The 23,221-nt window shown below is 44.0% G+C and overlaps 2 protein-coding genes across 7 annotated transcripts in view; both read right to left on the reverse strand.

The window, feature by feature from the left end:
- RIN2 (Ras and Rab interactor 2) overlaps positions 1-489 on the reverse strand; it is a 62,372-nt gene extending 61,883 nt beyond the window's left edge. For 3 of the 5 annotated variants that reach the window (XM_064415447.1, XM_064415436.1, XM_064415448.1), the window contains exon 1: positions 346-489. The gene's annotated coding sequence lies outside the window, so the exon portion shown is untranslated. The remainder of the gene's footprint in view (positions 1-345) is intronic. The other 2 variants (XM_064415437.1, XM_064415443.1) reach the window with 2 other exon arrangements.
- A 671-nt stretch (positions 490-1,160) lies between these two features.
- The window catches only part of SLC24A3 (solute carrier family 24 member 3), a 118,719-nt gene continuing 96,658 nt past the window's right edge, over positions 1,161-23,221 (reverse strand). For both annotated transcript variants that reach the window (XM_064415451.1, XM_064415450.1), the window contains exons 16-17: positions 18,609-18,674; positions 1,161-17,665 (exon numbers count right to left, since the gene is read on the reverse strand). In XM_064415451.1, the coding sequence (XP_064271521.1) occupies positions 17,516-17,665; positions 18,609-18,674 (216 nt within the window). In that variant the 3' untranslated portion in view covers positions 1,161-17,515. The remainder of the gene's footprint in view (positions 17,666-18,608; positions 18,675-23,221) is intronic.

A 23,221-nucleotide genomic window follows, 5' to 3' on the forward strand; every position in this document is an offset into this window, starting at 1 on the left:
CCTCACGGAGTCTCCAAGTCACCAGGACCGAGGGCCAAAGAAACTGGTTAAGATCACTCCCACCCTCGATGCTATTAGTGTATTTTCCACAGCTCATTCCAGGATGCCTTTCAGTGCGAGTTATCTCAATAACAAAACAATGAGAGCAACATTTCCCTTCCATTCTGGCAGCTGCCAGCAGTGCCCATTAAGAATGCCAGTGACCACAGTGAGGAGCAGCTGCCGCGTCAAGCCTGGTTACAAAAACATTCATACACGTTCATAGACACACCACAGTGGCAAAAAATAAAGGGGGTATAAACAATTCCAAAATAGAGACCATTAAAATGAAAGTTGGATGCTTACCTATCTTTGAGGAGGCAGGACAAAGGAAGGCTGTCTCATTTCCAAGAGGGAATTTTTATATTCATCCATGGCTTCCGTGAAAGCTCCCGTTTATCTTCAGGCCCAAGAGCCCCGGTTGGCCCTGCTGAGCAGCTCCTGTTGCTGCAGCTTCCATGCAATTCACAGCTGCCTTTTGAGAGAGGCATGAACTCTGGCATGAGCTGGAGCAGTCCTGCTGGGCAGTTGTGGCAGCTGTGAGTTCTACCAAGTGTCTCCAGGGCCACTGGCAATGGCTCCACCTGCACAAATACCACACAGAACTGGGACATTAAAATGCACTTATTACAAATTATATTGTGACTGACTTTTCAGTCCAGTGGGAGCTGCTGGTATTTTATTCAGGGGCCTAGAACACTGAAGTCCAGCTTTGCAGTGCCTGGTTTGGTAGAGCCATCAGAGCCCTTGGCTACCCTTTCACAGAGAGAAAAGGAGACACTGCTGCTCCCCTCTCCTTGCCAAACACTTGAGAGCAGTGAGGTGAACTGCCAGCCACAGAGGAAAACAAGAGCAGAAAAGGCAGTAAACAAGAGGCAGGTTAGGGCATAGCCAGCCCCGCCAAACTGGAGCAGAACTGAGCTCTAAGGCCTGGCAAAATTCACTGGAAAAGCCTCTGCCTTTGAAGAATCTGAGATATAGCGTGAAGTTTCATGGCTTGTGTTTCTTATTTATCCCTGAGACCCCTCTCCTCAATCCAGCTGTGAGATGGGCTTGGCATGGTTTCCTATGCATACAGTAAGCCTGCAGAACAGCGGGGTGGTTTTTTTTTTCCCAAGCCCTGAACAGCTGGGCTGTATTTTCCATCACATGGGTATGGGTCAGAGAGCAATTTGTAGGCAGAAGGATTTAAGGTGGGATGCCCCTGAGCACCTGACTAGTCTGGACAAGACTGGCACACAGCTTTCCCCAAGCTGCTGCTCTGCTGTGTTACAAACCATGGAGAGGTGAGGGAAGATTTCCCATGGAATTTGGGGTTGACTGGGCCAGGGCAGTATAAGGATCATGTCCCAAGTTCAAAGGAAAAGCGTGTTACCAGGATGGATCTCCAGTGTCCTGAGAAGGTGCCACAGGGAAAGAACAGACTTGCTTATCACATGGTGACAGCTGCAACAAGGAGCAGAAACTGTTAATTCCTTTGGCTAGCTTCTCTCATGGCAGCCAAGATTCCTGCATCCAGACGCTTTCCTCTTGCTCTGGCTCCTGCCCTAGACGCCTGTCACACTGCTCTGAGCTCTGTGGGAGTGAGAAGAGAAACCTCAGCCCAGGAAAAGACAGAGGAGTCGCTTGGATCTCTCTCCTGCGAGCTGAACACGTTGCTCTGCTCCATGGGAACAACTGTGCCATCTCCCAGCCATGGAGGTGCATCCACCCCGGGCTCCACAACCAGGTCATGTCCACCAGTGACTTCAGAGTGACCTTTTCTCACCTGAAAACATGATGTGCGTTTCATTTTATAGCACGTGACAGCTATCACTTCAGTGCATTCCAAATCTGGCCCTTGGCAGCATTATGTGTGTTATACTTTTGGTTTCATGCTGGATTTCTTGTTCTGATTTGCACTCAGCTGTTCCTTACAGCAAGAGAGGAGGGAGATGGGAATCAAACTGCATGGAGGAGGCACAGCAAAAACTGCTTAAGAGCAAAACAGACAGAGATGTTTTGTTTAGTTTTCCTGATTACTTTTTCATACACTGTGAACATATCAAAGGGAACATAATAACACACATACAAAGAAAATAAGCCACCAAAAATCCCCACTAACCAACAAGTGAACAAAACCCCACAGAACTGAGCCAACTAGTTTTTCTGCAAGCCTAGTTTTTGTAGCTAGGCTAGTACTGGGATCCTGAGTTGTTCTGTGCTCTGTTCTGTTGCCCCGCAATGTACAGTGAGGCAGAATCTCTCCTTGTTCTCCCTCTCCCCTTTCTCTCAGCCTTGTCCCATGGAGGTAGCTCTGGCCAACAGCTTTCCAACACTCCCTCACATCAATACAGATCTCCACGGTGGGGTTCTGATGAGCGAGCTGACAACAGCTAAACTTCCTGACCAGCAAGGAAATTAAAAAGTGGAAAAGCTGCAGAACTGTATTTCCAGCTCAGCAGCACTTACTTTTTACCTTCCCTCTTTTAATTTCAAGATTTTTTTGACAACAGAATTCAAACACAATGTACACTTATACGGGGATGTGCAAACACTTGGACATCTCAGTTCCCAGAGAAGGTGAGCAGCAGAAGCCCAAGTTCCTCAGAAAGCCCCTGCAGAGTCAAAGCAACACAGAAACACCACACACGTCTCTGAGCACTGTGAAAGGAAGAAGTGAGGGCCATGGCATCGGATCCATCTCCTCACCAGCAACCTCACAAGCTCAGGGAGCAAGAGGGGAGGTGCAATGATGAGCCTCCAGCTGCCAATGAAAGCTCATTCCAGCTGTGTCTCTGCCAAAAGCTGTTCCTTTCTCTATAGTCCGAGCCAAAGTAACATGGCAGCAGTGATGAGACCTCCGTCAAGGGAGATGATGACTGCCAGACACTAGCTGTGAATAATCCTCAGGAACTTGGGAATTATCTGAGCTATATTCTGATCCCACTGCTGAACATGTATCTTTTTTTAGGTGGCACAGTGTGGGTAGGAGTGAAGCAGTGGTAGGACCCGTGTTTGGGTAAGGATTTCCTCAGTGCACCCCAGTTCAGCATCCCTGATTCTGTTTCTGACCCACCACTGAAGCACAGCAACTCGAGCTGATCCAAGTTTGGACTTGGAAATACCAGCCTCACAATGGTGGATGGAGTCCTGGCAAAAACCAGCATGCTGTCATCACCTTCAAAAAAAACCAGGCTGATATTTCCAGTCTTCCTCTCACAGCTGTCTTAACTTGCAGGAAAGTAATGATTGTGAGTCATCCTTTTATATTTACACTGAAGAGGGGAAAAGACAGTGGTTTTAGCCTGGCTTTAAAATTGTTTTCTAAATAAAGTCATCTGTACTCTAGATCTCCAGTTACAGTAAGGAGTAACATACACCATACCAATTTGTGGGACAACAAGGGAGAACTGTGATGAACCAAGTCACTTCAGCATCATGTTTTGACAGTGCACTGTTTAACAGACCCTACAAAAATTTAATTACTAATGCACTTTATGCTTCTTAATTAGCACTGTTAATATCTAATCCTTCCCCAGACTTGGAGTGCCCACAGACAATGCTGTTCTAAGGCAGCAGCAGGCATTTGCTTTATTACCTCTTGGCAGCCAAACCAGACCACTACGAACGTGGAGGAGAATCAGGCCTCCTCTATGCTCAGACAGCAACAAGAATGCCACTATTCCAGGGGAGGGGAAAGAATTCCTGCAGCTACATTAAAAGCTCTTGTGCTTATTAGTGAAAGTACTAACATTTCCCAGTATGCTTTCAAATTGTAGTCAAGTATTTTGCCTTCAGTTTGAAGCTGCTTGTAAAAACAACGAAGTCATACACAACCAGGAACTTGAGGATCATCAGCTGCAACTGCAGCTCTCACAGAGACAGGCAGAAGGTGGCTGGTCTAGAACCTGGTGTGCAACCTTGGGAGTTTGAAAGATGTCCTGAGACTGGTTTGCAAACTAAAGAACTTGCTCTTCTCTAATGGGGAGCAAATTTGTGTCTACAGAACAAAACCCATTGCAGAGACAAACAGTATTTGTCTGAAGTGCCACTAAATATTGCTACCATTCCCTAGAAAGGCCAAGCATTATGAATTCAAATGGCAGGAAGCAAGAAGAGATGGTACCTAAAACGTAATACCTGTGAGTCCAAGTTCATCAATCATTACTGCCACAGGTCTTGACAAAACCCAGAAGATTTTTACCTTGTATTTGGTACTTCATCTTCAGTCTGGAGAGAGGTGCATCAGCCAGGAGTGAGGACAGGCTGTGACCAGGCCAGGTTCTTGGGGTGTGTTCAGCTAACACAGACCAGCACTCTAGAGGCAGCTTGGTTTGAACAGGAGAGGCTCAGCAACACAGTAAATAGCTTTGAGTAAGGATGACAGGATCTGGCCTGTTAGGTTTAATATTTTAATCTACTGCCCAAGTGTACTGTGGCTCTAATCACAGCCTCTGCAGATTCCTCAAGTAGCTGAAGATTAGAGAGACCATCAGTAATCCCTGCTGAGCTGCATGGATGAAAGCTAGCAAGAGGATTTAAGGAGGAAATAAGGTATATCCAGAAATTAATTATGTTGCAGTTGAGACAAAACAATCCACTAATGTCTGACAACTGAGCATAGTCCAGAAAACAGATATTGAAACTGGAAACATATATTGAAAATGAGCAAATTTCAACAGGCCTAATGCAGATGTGATGAACCAGTTATAAATATTCAATCCAGGAAGCTCTGTCATAATGATGGATTCCCGTTGGTAACTGTAAGGCTCTATGCCCTAGATGGCATTGCTCTGCAACATTAGAAAATACACTTCTAAAATCCAAGCTCTCCCTGCAGCCAGCACAAAAGAATTTCAGGCAGAACAGTGTTGATTTAAGTTCACATACAAAGCAGAGTTCTTTTTAAAATGTTACTTGTTTGAGACATTTGCACTGCAGCTGATATAATAATTTTCTTTTCCCTGGTTATTTTTAAAATGCTCACTTGTAAAATCTTCTTGTGTGCACAGTTTGAAGTAGTTTCACTGCACCTGCTCTCTCCAGGCTGTGGCATTCAACTGTTTTGTTTATTCCGTGCTACTCTTCTCTAGCGATTTGCTTGGCACTGTAAAGAGCGTGCTGTTTGTTCCCCACAGTCAGAGGCTGAAGATCAGCCTCCTCCTCCTCTCTGAATGCTGCAGCCTGCTCAAGGCAGCTGGACGGGAAGTGGGCAGGAGCTCAGCTGTGCCCAGAGCGCTGATCACTGCTGTAGCAGGGAGGAAAACCACGCAAAACAACATACCTGCAGCTCATCCCAAGTCCCATGTCTCCACACTGCTCTCCCCAAGGCATGGCCACACGTTGCTTCTGCTTCAGCTTTCCAGCAAGCCCAGAGTACTGAGAGCACCCGTGTGCATCCACCTCCCAGCACCAGGGATCGGGAGCTGCACTTCCAGGAGCTGTGCAGCCCAGCAGCAACCCATGGGCTGCCCAGCTTTAGGCAGCAGACCAATTTGATTTTGGCACTAAAAGCTCTAAAAATTAAAGCCCTTGTTTTCCAGGGTGTGGTTAGCACGTCTAGGATGTCCATGTCCTGGCATGCCTGTGCAAAGATGGGGAGAAGCCTCAGGTAGGAAGTCTCACCTGGAGCTGGGAAGTGTGCACGAGGGCTGTATGGAAATGTCCCAGCCTTCCTGCAGCGTAAAATCCCATTGCTTAGGCATGCCAGGCAGCCCCACGACCTGCCCAGCATGCACACACTCTTTCTGTTGGAATAAACAGGTCAAAATCAAGTGGGCAGAGCCTGGAGGGAGATTTTTATCTGCAATTTACACAGAACAGATCTCGTATCTCTGCAATTATTACTTCAAAGCAAGTAACTTCTGGGGTGGCAAAGACACAAGTCAGGCCTCTGTAAAGCAAGCTAGAAGTGACCTCCAAAGGGGGAAAAAAAACAGATTTGTGCTCTAGTTTTGCATATTTAAGGTAGTCATGTGGGAGAGGAGGGTTAGTTTTCTTTTAACCAGTTTGTACTTTTGCTCTGATACTTTTTTTTTTTTCCTCCTGCACTAAGAATTCACATCTTTGCTTAGTCAGGGTTTGTGATAGTTGAAGAATAACTGTAAAGGCAACACAGGAACAGCTTCTAAAGAAGCAGAAGTGAATACATGAATATGAATATAAGTTCATCCATATCTACTCCATTGAAAGCAATGATGGCTTGCCTTCACACTCTGATTTTCCTAATTTTAATGAAAGTGGTTAGAAATTCAAATACTCACCTGATCTCTGAAAACCAATTTCTAACTTTTCCAGGCTGTAAGCTACATAAAAATTTTCTGAAGTGAAGCACACAAGGCAGAACCCAAAAAGATGCACATTTGACATATCACCATGGCACGGGGTAGGAAGTGAGAGTATCTTCAGAGACCAACAGCCAACTGGAGCTGCACCAAATTGTGATGAGAAGCAAGATTATCTTTGAACCAGAAAACCAGTCATGGGGAAATATCTAGAGAGTGGAAGCATCTGTATGGATTCCAACATATGCTTTGGGTTGCAAGCACACAGAGATGGAAAGCAAACAATTACACCAATGGAAAATATTTTCCAGACAACCGCTGGGCTGGCACTGATCAAAGACATTTTGTGCATTAACATCAAAAGCTGCACCTCATCCCTGTGCTCTTGGACAGAGGCGTAGAATAAGCATGTGTGCCTTTTCTGCACTGCAGGACTCTTCTGTACCTGGAATGAGCTGGGGATGTGTAAATGTAAATAACCTGCCTAAGACACAGCACTGCCTCTTGGAGACATGGCATGTACTAGAAGGAACAGATCCTTCTGTCAGAGGATGTTACAGACACAAGTAAAGGTGGCTAAGGTGAGGCAGCCAGACCCAGTTACATGCCAGGATCTCAAGCCCTTCCTTCAGGGAAAGTACAATGGGAGGGGGCACTGCTGAAGTGTCTCATGGGGATGAGGTAGGAGGAAGAAGCATCCTGTCACCAGGGCAGGCTGAGCTGGGGTGAGGGGGAACTGCAGCTCCCTAGCTGGTGCAGAGTAGAAAAGCAGCACAAGTATTTCCCTCTCACAGAGGGGCTTCTGACCAGCCCTGCTGCACTCCAAGGGAAGCTGCCCATCCCCTCATTATTATTCCATGCATTACTGAAATCATTACTCCAGGAACTGCTTCCAAGGGAGAACTGGCTCCCATCACCACGGCTCCAATGGCTGAGCAGGCACAGGTTCCTCCAGCTGGGAGAGTGACAATCAACACCTGCTTCCCTTTGCTAGAAGAGATTAAATTAACAGCAGTGCAGTAATTTCAGATCTGTACCGTTGTAAAAGAGCAGAATTTGACTCTTTATATAATAACACATAAAGTTCCCAGAGTGTTTGTTTCTGCACAGATTCCTATGTGTACTGGATGACTTCTAAAGGAGCTGCTGTGGTGCACACACTTTTACAGCAAACACATTCAGTGACACAGGTAATACAAAGTATAAAAACTCTCTTTTCTTCTTCCTTCACTCCCTAATCCAGTGCTGAGGTCAAACAAGCACTCTCAAAATTAAGCCAAAAATGAATAAATCATTGGGATTGGAACTCAAAGGGGTGCTCTAGTCCTATGTCCAAGCACACCCTGAAATGTTAAGTTAGTACAAAGAGAGGATATTTTTATTGATAAACGTTATATTGTCTTAGTGTAGATGTCTGACACATTATTAAATCAATTGACAAAACATTTAAAGTAATTCATTCTGATAAAACTTTTTGATATTCCATAGACAATAGTGCTGTGAATTTTGTTTATAGTATAACACATTAAAAACACAGAAATACAAGTTTCTAATTTCATAGGTTACCAGCAAACAGAGAAAAATGCATGCTTTCATTTCTGTTAGATTTGTAACTTACACAGGCAAGTGGAACAGCTATGCATAGAAGGCTACTCTACAGTAAGTTGTAAAACATACAGAAAGGCTGACCTTATAACACTTGTACAAGTATGACAAAACCATCGCAACTAATTTCAAAAGGTAACAAATGTTTTGTCTGTGGCTCCACCATTTTAACACTTTCAAGCTGACTTAATAGAAAGCTATTTTGAGTAGAATTATATTACTAGAAACCACTGCTTGTTTTGCTTTCTGGCTGGTTGTAAATGAACATACATTATATGTATATTTGCACTCAGTTCCACCTACATTTTCTTCCTTATGATGAGAAGCATCACAGAATTGCCCAGAGATAAGGGACCCAGACAGTGTCATCTGATCCCCAATCAAACAGAAAGTGCTGCTATCAGTCACTTTTATTGCTGTGCTTCCTGCAGCTTGGATGCTGTGACTGTATCACAAAGCAGACACCACACCATGATTCAGAGTCTGGTACACTCTCAGCCCTCTGTTTTAGAACAAGCCACAGCAGGGATCACGTTCAGCAGCCTAAGACTTCAGCAACAGTACAAACCCACATTTTCCATTATAGCTCTGTTAAATTATCAGATCTCACCTGACTGCTGGGCCCTGAAATGATTTAAACAACCCCCCACCCACCCAGGATGGAGTGCTGGCCCTGGGGCTGTGCCCACATGCCTTGGTGATGCCAGGCTGACTGGGGGTGCTGAGCTTGGCTGCCTTTGGCTTGGCACCCACGTACACACATCAGTTTGGGCTTGGCTTGGAAAAAACACCGGAAGGGGCTAAAACTTGCACAGCATACTAGAGGATTAACAGGTCAGTCTGCTCACCTTTTTGTTCTCTGGAATCCTGATTTACCTGAGTCTCAACTCCCACTGCCAGGCCTGTGCTGGAGTGCTTGGCAGAGGTGCCCCTTCACACACCCAGCAGAAGTGGCACTCCTACCCTCCCACACGTCCCACTGGCTGAAGCTCTGATGAATGCACCAGCAAGAGGAACACCCAAAACACTGCCAGACCTTGCCAGGAGGGTTCATATTGCACAGGACTTTGACAGACACCAAAAAAAACTTCAAAAAAAAACCCCAACCAAACAAAAAACAAATCCCCCAAACTGTTACAAACATCTTCCAAGTAGTGTTTCAGTCTTGAAAGCAAAGATTGGATGCAGGATGAAGGTAACATTCCATTAGTAATCTCACACAACACTCCCTGCATAGTAGGGATTCTCAGCTTTACAAGGGGGGACAATGAAGTCAATCACACTGCTCCTCAAGGGAATGCCAACTAAAATTTACCCCTAAATTTTCAATGCACTGCAAAGTTCACTGCACACGTGAGAGCCAGGGTGAGAGCTGGAAACATTGGGTTAGGCATCTCTCCCTTCTCCCTCAGAAAGGGACAAAGTACTTCTCACCTTTCCTGACCAAAGACCAAGGGTTGCAAAGATCAAGTAGCATTCAGGAAAATCTTCATGTAAATGTGACCCCCGTGAAACTTGTCAGTATCTAAATTGCAGACAAATTTTTGTGATGCCATACTATTTTCACCTGCACTTGCTCTCCACTGGTGCTGCATGATTACAGATTCCCACTGTGTCCTTTGCTCCTGGCACCCATTAAAAAAAATTACTTCACAACAAAAATTACTACACAAGCATGCTTGCTTTGGCTTCTTTCAAAAACCCGTTGTGGTTCAATCTCTGTGCTTGCTCACTTCACCTATAAGCAATTTCACAAGGCAGTTCCATGATACAGAAATGCATGTTATGCTCAGAGGTCCTGACTGCAGTGAGAAACATGAGAGAAAAAGGTTGTTTCTGAGAACCAAGGATGAAAAACTCAGCTGAGCTCTATGCTTGACAAAATATGGGAGCTCACTCTAAGCAAAACTTGACCATTATTACAAACCTTCATGAAAGACTGAGGCTGTACTTTGTACAGTCAGGCTTTATCTTCCTTTTTTTTTTTCCTGACCTAAAATTGCCCCATGTCTTTAAAAGATGGCAAAATAAAATCTCTTCCAATACATTGTCTGCAAAAGGACTCCACTGTTGCTGTTGTGTGTTCCCCCAGGAAGCCTTACTGTATCCCCCCTGATAGTGATGATGTGACAGATTGCTCTGCCCTGGAGATCTGCTGACCCCTGAAACCAAACCAGTGTGGTGGAACTAGGGGAGTGCTGTGTTTGTGAGTGCTGGGACCATTTCTACTGCAGGATTTCAAGGTGGGAGGTCCTTGCCTGCTGCAGATGGGAACAACCCTGTCATAAAGCTGGGACAATAAATGTCAGCTTCCCCCAAGCATTAGCTGGCATGTGACACCTGGTTTAGGGGGATCTTCACATTTAACCAGAGCCAATCACTTACTGTTGAAAAGAATTGGGGAAAACAAGTCAAAGGAAGATTAATTCCTTAATCAGAAAGGGGGAAGAAGAAAATAAAAACCTCAAAAATAATAATAAAAAAGTCTACTTGTGGGTAACTTATGAAATGTGAATTTTGGTTATTGCAAATGGTACCTCGTGACAGTGATATTACAAGTATTAAAAGTGCAAGGAGTACTTACTATTTACATACAGATCACCTGCAGAAGCATCTTTGGATCTCTCAGCATTTCTCAGCTTCTCTACTAACAAAAGTTACAAGAACCATTTGAGAAGGTCTCACCCCTTTTTGTGGCCGCTTAAAAGGACAGAACAACGCTCTAAATAGCTTAGTCTGCTTGGCCCCTGACCCAGGGAAACCTGGCATTAGCTTTAGGAGGGGACCAAAATTAGGTTCCTAAATCTTCTGCCAGCATGGGGAAATGTTTTCTTGAACCAGGGGCTCAGCACTCTGTGTTTCAAAAATAAATAAATAAAATGCACAAATACTGCAGTGCAGAACTTTCTGACCTCCTCAATGTCTCACAGATGCTCTTTTTTTTTTTCTCTGAAGCTGACTTTATATTTAGCAATAGAACTGGAATTTCAAATGACTAACAATAATCAGAAATATTACTCAATGTACACAGATGTATTACACAGATGCATGGCAGCTGCCATGCACCACTCACAATACCTTGCTAAAACAAATAAAAACTTTGCTTGAGTTTATAAATAGGCATGTGTAAGATTGTCTTAAATACTCATACACCTATAACATCTTAGCACTTGCCATGGTAAGAATTTATTCCTATGCAGAAACAGCTGGTTACCACAGGGCTTCAATTTAACAACAGTTAACACATATACTTTACTAGGTAAAGTGTATATATATGTATAAATATTGTATTTTGCTTGAATACAAACCTATGTTCATACATTTTAAAAAAACACCAAGAACCTGGCAGTGAATTATATAAACTTGTGACCAAGTCCCTCAGTAAAACTCCCATAGTATAATCTGGTTTCACAAAGTGTAAAAGGCCCAGGTCAGATCTAGAATCCCTTAACTAGATCAATTATATTTATTGTATAATGCATGTCTTTGTACAGGGTGCAAAATTCCCTTGAGGGAGTCTCTGAAAACACATGAGAAGTGTTCCCATGTCCTGTGCAGTGCCTGATATCCCAGTGGCACTTTCCAGGCACTTTCCAGGCAGGCAGTTTGTGCTGTTTGCAGTCAGGTGCTTGGAGGCTGGTGTGCCAAGCAAGGATCTCCTTGCATTTTTTCCCATCAGCTTACTGGATCAGAACCTGTACACTACTTGTGCTTGCCCAGTCATTAATTCTGTGTTACAGAAAGTAGCACATGGGCCAGCTTCAAACCAGAGGGATACAGCTTACGAAAAAGTGGAAGCAAAATTCTGAATCCTGGCAAGATAAAATAAGGAAGCAAAGTGGGTGGCTGCTGGGTGTACAGGGATGTCTGCCCCTGGGAGAGATTTCATAGAACATCCCAATATTTATACAGGCTCCATCCAAAGTCCTCCTGTGACACAGCATCTGCCACTCAACATCCTCCTCTACACACATAAAGTGAACGGAGCCCTTGTTCCCTCCCCTGCTCCAGCATTTATCAGCCAAAAGCAACCCTGACCAGAGCTAAGCAAAGACTTGGTCCTCAGGAAAACATATGCCCCCGCTCTGAAAAAGCAGCAAGAGTAATGCCAGGCTGCCAGCTGTAACGAGTAGCCAAGGGGGCTGTGCCCCTGCAGCCCTCTCCTCTCCTGACAGGACAAAATGCTCAGCAGCAGGCATTGCTCCTCCGGGAACCAAGGTCTCACTTGGCTTGTCAGGCATGCCAATGGAAAACCTCAGTGGCAAATGCTCAGCACTGAAGCAGATCTGTGACCATGCTCCTCACAGGGTCAGGCATGCAGTGGTGTGGTTTTCCTCAGCTGGCAGTAAAAATGTTACATTGAATTGCTGCTGTAAAATTATCACGTTGACTTTTAGCACCATTCAAATCTTACCTGGCAGAGACAGATTACACTGACAAGATTTCTGTCAGGTTGTTCTGGTGTGGGGGGTTTCAAATTTGTTCTGCAAGTCTATTAGAAAAACAGAAACCGATCTAAAAAATACCACAATAAAGTAATTTTTGCTACATAAATACATTTAAAAATATGTTGCTTAAAATAATCTGCTTTTTTTTGACGCCTTCCTGAAATTAGGTGCTTCTACCCAAACTTGGATAACTTGGCCTAGATGTCAGACTGTTTCAGGCCAGCAAATAATCGATTTCCTAGCCAATTTACATCCCCAGGATACAACAAAACAGACTGCATTTTCTTACCCTATTGCTTTCCCAGAATAAAGTTAACTTCTCCCAAAGGCAGGGATCAAGTCCTCACCAGAGCTTGATTCTGCAGATTCAGCCAGACAAGTGCAAGCAGTTTGGGCAGAAGTAGATGCTTTTTGGAACTGTGCTTCGGATTTGAGGCCACTAAGTGGTAACAGAGTATTCATGTAAATTCCCTTAAAGGTGCTTGGTTTTATTAATTAATAGTAATTTATCTATTCAGGTAAGAAAATAAAAGGCCACTCACCCAAAAAAACGCAGTGTCCCGATCCTTTCCAGGACTCACTGCTACAAACACATCACTGACCCCACAACAGTCACGGGGGTTCTGCCCCTGATTTCACAAAGGTCAGATTTCACTCAAGTCCCTGAATACTGAAAAGTCTCTTCCTGAAACTCAGCCTTGCATACTGCTCGGTACATCCATTCAGCACACTCAGACTCTGCAGCTCCTTAAATCTGAAGTGGCTGAGGTCTTTCAAATATTCAAACTTCCACTGCTTTCCTTAAAACCATGGCTTTAAACTGATTCAGTTAAAGTTGTACCAATCTAAAAGGAACATTCTTACCAGGATGTAAGACTCTTTTAGACTAACTTGCAGTGGCTGCTGATCAAGCGAAACTTTGAAAGTACAAGGCAGAATTAAATTCAGGTAAGCATGGTCCACTGAGATTGATTTTTAAAATATATTTTTAAACAAGTTTAAAGCTCCAGCGGTGTAACTTTGAAAGTGACAAACCTCGCACTATTGCATCTCTGTGAACTTTAATTGAAAGGTTTAGGGCTTCCAAAAAATCTTAATATAAGAAATATTTGTCAGTCAGCAGAAAGCTATGGTTTTCTAAAAAGTTATTCAACAATACTTAATGTACATTTTATCTCACAAGTATCAATTGAAAAAGACATAAAAATCCCTGTTCTGGCAGCAGGGTATTAAAAGTTACCTTCAGGTTACTCCACCTGCCTTGAATGTTGTTTTTTCTAAAATATAACTGCTGTTCTACCTGATTTGTTTTGTCAAGAAAAAAACCCAGTCCTGCACCTCGTTCTCCACAAGCACCACCATCACAAATCCAAAGCTAATCAATTGATTTCAGTGACACAGCTGAGGACAGAGATCTGGAAACTAAGCATGCAAGTGGCATCACAGCAAAACCAACAAATTGTCCAAGTGAAAATCTCCCATGCACACATTTCATATTGGTGTTCCTATCACAGAAAAAGTCTATTAAAAAGCACAGCACATGAAAAACAAAAATAAATTTAAAAAAAAGGGGAAAAAAGGCAGGTAAAAAGTTCACCTTTGGTAGGGACAAAAGCAGTTTTCCCAGCATGTTTAAGACCATCTCTTATCATACCCTCTCCTGTCATTCTGCCTTTGAACCACTGTCAAAGGAAGGCCATCCATGTCAAGCAGATCTGAAGCCAGCCAAGGGTCACATATTTAAGTCAAAGTAAGAACTGCAGTGAAGCCTCTCCACGGAGAAAAAGGCTCTTTAATCTCCCTTTGAAATACTCACTGAAGATCATCTGAAATTGCTAGGAATGGAAACAAAAACATTTGACTGGTCCAAGAACCAGAGCAGCCTCGGACGCGAAGGTGACCCTTGCTTTCAGAAGATGAAAACTGAATCACAATCATGCTAAAAATACCCAACAGAACTCAGCTTCCCTGGTGGCTCCCTGCAGCCCCCCAACCCTGAGCCCAGAGCCCCTCAGCTCCCCCTTTCCAAGCACAGTGGCTGTGCCAGCCTGGCCAGCTCCTGAGGCCCTGCCTCTGGTGACAGCTCACAGCTCATGCATCCATGGGCAAAGCAGAGCCTCCCACGGGGACACTGAAGCCAGGCACTGGCTGTCCTCCAGTCTGACCTTGGCAGGGGACAACCTCCCTAGGACAACTCCTGAGAGACAGTCCTCTGCAAGGCCCAGTAAAGCTCTGAGTATGCCCTGCATCGGAATAGAACTGCCCGTGCCACTTTTGGAGACAGCATACAGGAAGGATGCCAAAAATTGCTGCTTTTTTGCTGTTCTACATAGGCTGTGACTGTGCTAACAAGAATGAGAGGCATGCTCTCTCCTGGCACAGTCGGTCTGCTCTGTCCCAAGCCAGGCCTGGACCTGATGATTTCGTTGGAAATCATCAGCACACCTGGCAGAAAGCATCGCTTTAGGACGTGCTTATCGAGCCATCTACGGCACAGGTAACAGCAGTTCAAGGTACCTTTTGCTTCTGTTTAGAACAAGCTGCTTGCAGAACATTCTAGAAACACACACAAGTATCAAAGCAAGGTATTTCAGGTTTTACACACAACACAAAACTACAATTACTACAGTATTTAACGCACACCAGTAGGAAAAGTTCCTAAGAAATACGTGTGTAGTTTTTGTGCCACGGGATAGGTAATGGCTATTTCGCAGAAATAGATCCAACTGGCTCCATTGGAGCAGCAGTATAAATATTCAAAATAGAAGAAATAATAGGCCCTGATATGAAACTTCTTTTTTTTTTCCTTCCCCTTATCAGCAAGGACACACTCTGCTTAGGAGCAACTGCATCTCGCTAGGAAGTGAAGCTGCGTGTTTGTGGGGTGGCTTTAATGACCCGTGCCACATCGCTGCAAACATCATTTGACTTACAGAAGTATTTTAGGCATTTTAACGGTTGCTATTATTATTATTCATCTCATTAACAACAACAACAAAAGAAACAAAAACCCAACAACAGGAAGGTACAGTGGGCTTCCTAACACAAGAGGATGTTCCACGGGCACAGGTGTGAGAAGGCTGCTCAAACCTCAGCTGCAGACCTCAACAAGCAGCAACACAATTGCTTTCCAGGATGAAAACTGGAGATGCAGGCATGTCATCCACTCCCTTTGCTCTCTGTCCCTGGACCCCTTCTTCTTCTTGCCAGGGATCCACCTGCACACGTAGCTCCCCGAGCGAGGCCAGTGGGATGTGGCTTTTTCCACAGGACTTCGCTGCCACGCACAGCGCAAGAGCTGCCAGTGCCTCCGCGTGTTTGGTGTAACAAACAAAGAAAACCAGCTGCTGAGCTGAAGGGAAACCACAGGGTGTAAATATTTTCATTTACAACATTTTGCTCAAAGGAAATCAGACTGAAAAAAATAGATTTCAAAAGTGCAAGTGAAAAAAAAATTGGCTTTTCATCTGTGAACACAACGTGGCTCTCTTCTTTTTTCTTTTAAACTGGAGCGCTTTTCTTTTTCTGCTATAGTTTAGGGTTCGGTGTTTCGGGTTTTTTCCTTTCTTTCTGTTATGTAGGGTTTGCTGTACCTTTACTATTATATGCCACTGTTTGTACCATAGACAAAAACATTCACCTAGCTGGTAGTCTCTTAATACATTTCATAGCAGAACATATACAAGAGGATCAGAAGTGATCAGTGCTTAAAGTAAATACAAGAGCCGCAGTGGCGAGAACGCACAGTATCAATACATACAAATGAAGCAGTGATGGTGTTTATCAGGGGTGGAATCTGCCTGCATATTAATACAGAATTATACAAAATCTAGCAGGGATACTGGAACAATGAATAGCTAAACTTTCACAATAACTTAAGATCTGTGAGCGAGTCTGCATTGAAGATATTCCACGTTTTAAAATGTGCCATCTGTGTCTGTGTCCTCCTCCCTCCCAAAAGGAGAGGTGATGAATCCACATGATCTGTTATCAGATAAGTTCAACTGCTTAAGACGAAAAAATATCTGGCCAGGTCCAGTGTATTCTTTAAAGAATGGCAAATTATGACTTCAGTAACTATATCTGTGCAAAATATGCCTCTTTCCTCTTAAAGAAACCAGTGTCTGTAACTCATTTAGAAAAGTTTTCACATGTACTTATGTCCTTCGCAGAACGAATAAGACACAAACTATTGAATCCCCCCAAAACAAGAAATCTGATGAAGCAGAGAAAGTTCTGACCTTCCATTTCCATGTGCAGACCATTAAAAACCAGGACACCTGCTTGGTAGCCCTTCTGGGCTGGCGATCAAACTATTGCTTGGAAATAACAAACACCCTAGTAATAAAACTCCAACATTCATAGTAAAATGGTAGCAGTGTTTACCCTTTGAATCCACATTTAGCTTGCATTCTTTAACAAACTTGTACAAGGTTAACTATTTATAGTAAAAAGTCAATCAGTTTTTTCCTTGACAATCTTCTTTTGTCCATTCTTATGCTGAGTACCTTGAATTGCATTTCCATTTTACACTGCCCTGTGGCCTTTGGATTGTTACAGGAAACCCAGCACTCAGGAGAAGATGCAAGAGAGGACTTTGATCTCTGGCAAGTAAAAAAAAAAAGAACAAAAGCAACACCCCCACCCCCAAACAAACAAAAAAAACCTGCAAACCCGAAACTAAAAGCTAAAAACAAACAAAAAACACTCCCCACAACCAAAAAAAAATTCCCAATGATTCTCCTTGAAAGTCAGCCTCCATATGACGTACCCTCTCCTGCATTGTAGCAATAGTCTTAAGTCATAAATTAATTAGTCTTCCATCAAATAACTTAAAAAAAGAAGGAATTGTAGCAGACCAGTTTTGACTGGCTTAACGCCAGTTAGCAGCCAGTTCATCTTGAGTCTCAGTCACACTGTTCAAAAACTGAGCAAGGAAATCACATGGATGTTGAAAAAAAGCTCTTCACATCGATGAAGGATTGTTCCAGGTTGTGAGGGCCAGGGAGAGGGCAAACCTAGACGGGACCACGGGTCCTATGAACAGTGACAGGATCTAGGTCACGACTTGGAGGTGCACTGCATCCAGGAAATGCCAGCCGTGGCTTGTATTGCACAGGTAAAAAGGAAGCTCCTCCCGACAGTCTGCCACCTGGGTTAGTGATCTCTGCACATTGGCAAGTTCACAAAAGTGAAAACATTGAATTCTGTCATGATGGAGAAACACAGGAAGATGCCGTAAAGGGAAAGGCACACACACCCTAGCTTCTTATCCAGTTTCCATTTGTTCATGTGGACACCAAAAACCTACAATAAACACAGAGTAAGCCACCACAGCAGGAACATTTTGAATAAAGTGGTAAATCCCCTCCTCAGCTAGAGGAGGGGCTGTCCCCTTACTGATGATGATGAGTTGGAAGCAATCACAAACTGCATCAAGTGAGCTGAAAACCACAGCTCAAGTAAATCAGAGCAGCAGTCACAAAAGCCACCCTGACTTACATCATCTCACCTTAGGTTTCTGCAGTGAATTTAATTTTGGCAAGAACAATTCCATTTAATTCAATCAGAAATGGATTTAAAGGCCAGGTTCCTTTTTTTTTTTTTAAACTCAAAATGCTTCATGTGCTCCTCTGCATCCCAATCTAGAGCCACACAGTCTAAGACTGCTTGACTTTGCACAGTTTGCTCCCACCAAGGATTAACATCTTGTGTATGTGGGAACTGTGTTGGCGTGCACTGCACAGGATGCCCCTCCCACAAGATTTGGAAGATGTCACATCATTCCTCTTCTATCATTTCTGGGTAAGGTCAGGGAACACCAAGTACTGATTTCAACAGAAACATTGTCAGGCACTGTTTTTGCCGGACTGTGTTGTATTTCAGAAGGATCCCAGAGAGGGCCAAGCAACCTGCTCAGCATTTTGTCTGCTTGTCTCGCAGGACAATGGATCTCATCATGAATCAAGGGACCTAGCTCTAGCATAGAAATTCCTAATGATTACTAATGGTTTTCCCAGGCTCCTCCCACAGAAAACACACAGGCAGGAGTGTCATCCCATGGGAGTGACAGCTCCTGCAAAGGGCTGAATCAAGGCCCTGGGAAGCTTTTCAAGCAGGAAGCACCCCTACCCTGTAAAAACAGACTTTACAAGCACTATTTCAGCTGGAGGTGAGAAAGGAGCAGGTGAAGAAAATGTCTGTAAAAATCCCTCTTTTGGAAAATAAGAACAAAAGACTATATACATACTGTGACAAAAACTGATGCCAGCAGGAGACCAACAGAATATATAAGTCCTCTGCTGTTTAACCGAATCTGCAAAAGAAGGAAGTTTATCAAACCATCTCACAATTTCAAACAACATTCCTCTCTGCTTATATTTCCATGATCCTAAACTGCTGAGCTGTTGAACAGTGGCTTGCAAGGTGTAAATGCCAAGTCAGACTATCACATGGCAGATAACTTTGCCTACTCCCTATTTTGCCAAAGGAGTGTTATTAGAGGAGCATCCTTAGGACCTGACAACATTTCAGTGTTCCACTTCCATGTGAGCTTTGCCATCCCTTGTACTATTATATCATGACATTTTCTAACTCTTCTATGAGTCCTGTAAGAACAAACAGGGGAAAGGAAATTTTGCATTCAGTCCCCAATTAGTGCTTCACAGTGGGGGAAAACAGACAAGGACACACACAAGTGCCTGATTTCTTCCCCACTCTCACCTTATTTCTTCCCTAATCTTTCTCCTCTTGGTGAAGGGAACAAGTCATTAATCTCAAAACCAGGGCCTCAGGTGCTGAAAAATTGTCTGTATCAATGCATCATGGCACACTAACATAGGCTGGACATAATTTAGCACTGAGGCAGATCAGACAAGGAGACAACTTACTGCCTGCAGGGCTGTGTACCAGGCACATCACAGGCTCTGGTGCAAGCTGTCTTCGTGGCAGAGCCCCAGTTACAGTCACTGTCCAAGAGAAAAACTGAGATGCAGGTCCACAAAGCTGGGAAGCCATTAAATTGCCACTTTTAGAGGCTTTGAGCCTAACCTAAGGAAGTCATCTGCATCTTTAAGGCCCAAATACTTTTTAAAATGTGATTTTTGTGAGACATAAAGCTAATGTTACAAAGGAAGGCTACAGGGAGTAAAGCTGTCTCTCCAATCTTGCTCCTCAGCTAGGAACCTTCTCCTAGGAAGGATGGGAAACCACTTCTCCTTGGTATCCCATCCTTCTCTTGGGGAACTTAACCATTATCCTTTCGGGCACTTTTTATGACCTCAACAGCATGACCTGCAGCATCATCAGGGCAGCACTCAGTGGAGTCTCTCAAGGCACTGCTCCAGGAGCTCCTATGTGTAGAGGACATCCTTCTAGGAAAGGCTGGCTTCTCAGTGCTCCCATCCTTCCAGTTAGATTATAAAGAGCCCCATTTGCAAGTCAAGTGGGTATAGCTAATGTGTCAAGCAGCACCACAATTTTAAGAATGCAGGAATACAGATACACTTGTATCATTGTGCACCACAGCCAGGAAATCCTTTTCATCCCACTACTGCTCCAAAATCCAGAGTAATGATTTAGGTTCACTCCCCAGGGACCACTGAGGGGAGAGTCTGACCTGCAGAGTCAGAAAGGATGACCAGTCCTGACACCTGGGAACTCTCAGCCTGCACTGCTCCCTGCACACCCAGGATCCTCTAAGCCAATCCATGCTGCCCGAGCTGTGCTGTTCCCTTTGCACATGTTAAATACCAGCTCACACCAACAGCACACTGCCCTTCCCTACTGATTGCTGACACCATAAAAAAGGCTGCAACCACGATGATCATTTAGTCTGAAAGGTACTGGAGGATTTCTTCAGGATGAATATGCTGTAAGGGTATGGATGGGCAGCAGGACCATTACATTTCTATGGCCATTATAACTTAAATACAATATTCTCATCAGACTGCTCAAAGAAATGGAGGATTTGGCTTGCTTCAGGGCATAAAGACTGATTTTGGGACTGTCTGCATAACTGAAGATGAAAAATGTCATGATCCCACTGCTAATGTAAACTTCAGAGATGGACCAGCCCACTTGGCTTCAGTCATTCCTGTGCATCCACTCCTCCTCTCTTGCTTCCACCCACATGTAACAGTTAACCTGATTTCCATTATTATAGAGTTCAAAAAAGCCCTACAATATCTCTGTGTACTAAAAGTAAAATGCACATTTAAAGCCGCCTTCCCTGCTATATCCCGAATGAACAGCAGCTGGCTAGCAAAGAGAGAATATTTTACAATAAATTCCTGTCTGGATTTTGGTCAGGAATTTTGTTTGACTAGTGCAAATATTTTTAAAATTGTCAGTATAAAATGTATCAGTTGGAAAGAGATCTACAAGAAAAGCAAGCAAATGAAGAAGATGGAATTATTTTACCATGGAAAATGTCTGAATTTAACCTAAAGTGCAAAAATTTAACCTTAACACTGCTTCCCAGTTACAACTTCATGCTCCATAAAACCAGCAGAGCATTCCAAAGGCCTCTGTGTCTAATTTGCTGAGGGCAGTGCTCCGAAAAAGAGATGTTTGGTGCTGCTTTCTTCAGACTATCTGCAAGGCTCTTCCTTGGAGGTCATTTAGGGGAATAAAAGATGTTTTAGGGATAATTCAAAAGCAGAAAATGTATGCTAATTATTTACAGCAGCTTTCCCAATGTACGAGCCACACACACACACCATGCTGTTCCTATGTGGGCCAAGCAAATGTGACAATTCCTGCAGCGTGAGCACCAAGTTACCCTCACAGGGAAAATTTCACTCCAGGTTAACAGTTCTCAACTTGGGTTTAACCAGCCACATTCTTGGCCTGGTATCTAGCCCAGCTCCCACTGCTGGACAAAGCAGAGAGCTGTTAATTAACCTAAATAACAAGAACTTTCCTGGCAGCCCTGCCACATTTTTTAACAGGCATGTATCTACTTCAGGAAGTGAGCCTACAGAACCATGGGTGGTTTTTGTACAGTGCTGCTGAAGGGTTTTGAGAGAGTGAAACCCAAACGAGGAGGAATCCCCACGGTTCATGCTTGCCTTGCTCCTCTCCCTGTACTTCCCTGTTTACCTGAAGGATGCTCCCACTCTCCATGTGCCAGAGGCTGCTGAGGTGAGCCTGGCCACTTGTGCCAGGTGAGCCACGCCTCATGTGGCCCCTGGCCAAGCCCTGCAGTGCTCCCTGCAAGCCAAATCCACGGGAATGTTGGTGTGCACACAGTAACCCCACAGCACTGCAAGTCCAGCTCATTTGGAATTACACCAGGCACCCACCTATGGAATCCATCTCCCAGTCATGCCAGGGCAAATGGGCTTTGGGAACAGGCTTACATCAACGTCCTCTTGTTCCAACTGTCCTTCTGTTATTTTCTATTTGCTTCTCAGTTGTTTTATAGCCCTTTTCACATGTGGTTTCTGTCCTTTTCTGTCCCTTTTCTACCATGGCAGGGAGGTGCCGTGCATACGTCACCTCCTGAGCATCAGAAGAAGCATCTGGAATTCTTCACACCTTTTCCAGTACTTTGAGCTGACCAGGAATATTCTTTTACTCAAACAGTTGGACTTTTTCTTCCAGAAATTCCAGCTGTAATATGTATCTAGTTCAGCCAAATGAGCTTCCTGACAAACCGTTTCTTTTCCTGAATTTGACTTTGGACTACCCGCTGCTATTTCACAAATTTCCCATGAGTCTACAGCTCTGGAAATAGAGATTTAACTGATTCCACTCCTATGGTAATCACCAGCCTACCCTATTTCTTATCATGACTTTTAACTAAGAGCACAGAAGCCCAGAAGTTTCTGAAATTTGAAACAAAAGCTTAAGAAAAATGTGTCCTTGATCTGTCAAACTGGGCCAGAAATAGTCAAGCCTTCTCATGAGATTGAGTGGCATTTCCTGCAAGAAGCAACAGAATACATTTCCTTGGGATATATGAAAATGTGCGAGTTCAGGGAAAACAAGGGCAGCAAAACATTCAAAACTGACAGTAAGGGAGGAGATAATTTCAGGTTTTGGCAAAAGAGTCCCAGCTGGAGTCCTTTTAATTGTATAAGGAATAGTCCAGTCCCCTGTTCATTTAAGAATAGCAAATGCCTCTTCCCCAAGAGAAAAGGGCTGCAGGAGAAGCACTCCCTCATACTGCAAGGAGGAAAAATCAACATTCCCAAACTCCCCTTTGAGGACTGGCTTGTGTGCAGGGGCTCAAGCAAGGCAGAAGAATGCTGTTCTGGCTGATCATGCACAGAAGGTTTGCACATTCACAGCCTCTGTCAGAGTTTGAGGGGGGCCACCTCCCTGCTGCTCGTGCAGCAAATGCAAAGAGGCTGCCACCAGCTCCAGCCATTCCCATGCTGCTGTGGTAACCAAGGCTGAAGCCAAACAGCAGAGGAAAAACAATGGAAATAAAAGTTATTCTATTCTTAAGTTCTTTTCTGGCAGCTGCTTAAGGGAAAACAAGGAGCTATTGCCAAAACCCCCACTGGTTTTGCCTCAGGGCCTTAATATGACAGAAATTACCCCAGTAAGGAATTTCAGAAGGGCTATGCTTTGTTTCCAGTCCCTCAGCTGAAAAAGCTGCAGGTCTTCTGTATGTCTGGGTATCCTTCTCCTTCAGTGTCTCTGCCTGGCAGTGGAAATTCAGTCTAAATCCTGCATTCCTGAGGTCTTGCCATGAGACAGCGGTCTAAGCAAACTGGAACTTCAAACATTGATGCATTGCTGCACGTTTAAATGGAATTTCCTTCTTAAACCTGTTTTTAGACTTCCAAGAAAGTGTCCCTGTTTTGCTCTGTATCACAAAATTCATTTTGCAGAGGGTACACACCTGGAGTG

The sequence above is a fragment of the Passer domesticus genome, chromosome 3 (assembly GCF_036417665.1).
Source record: "Passer domesticus isolate bPasDom1 chromosome 3, bPasDom1.hap1, whole genome shotgun sequence".
NCBI lineage: Eukaryota > Metazoa > Chordata > Aves > Passeriformes > Passeridae > Passer > Passer domesticus.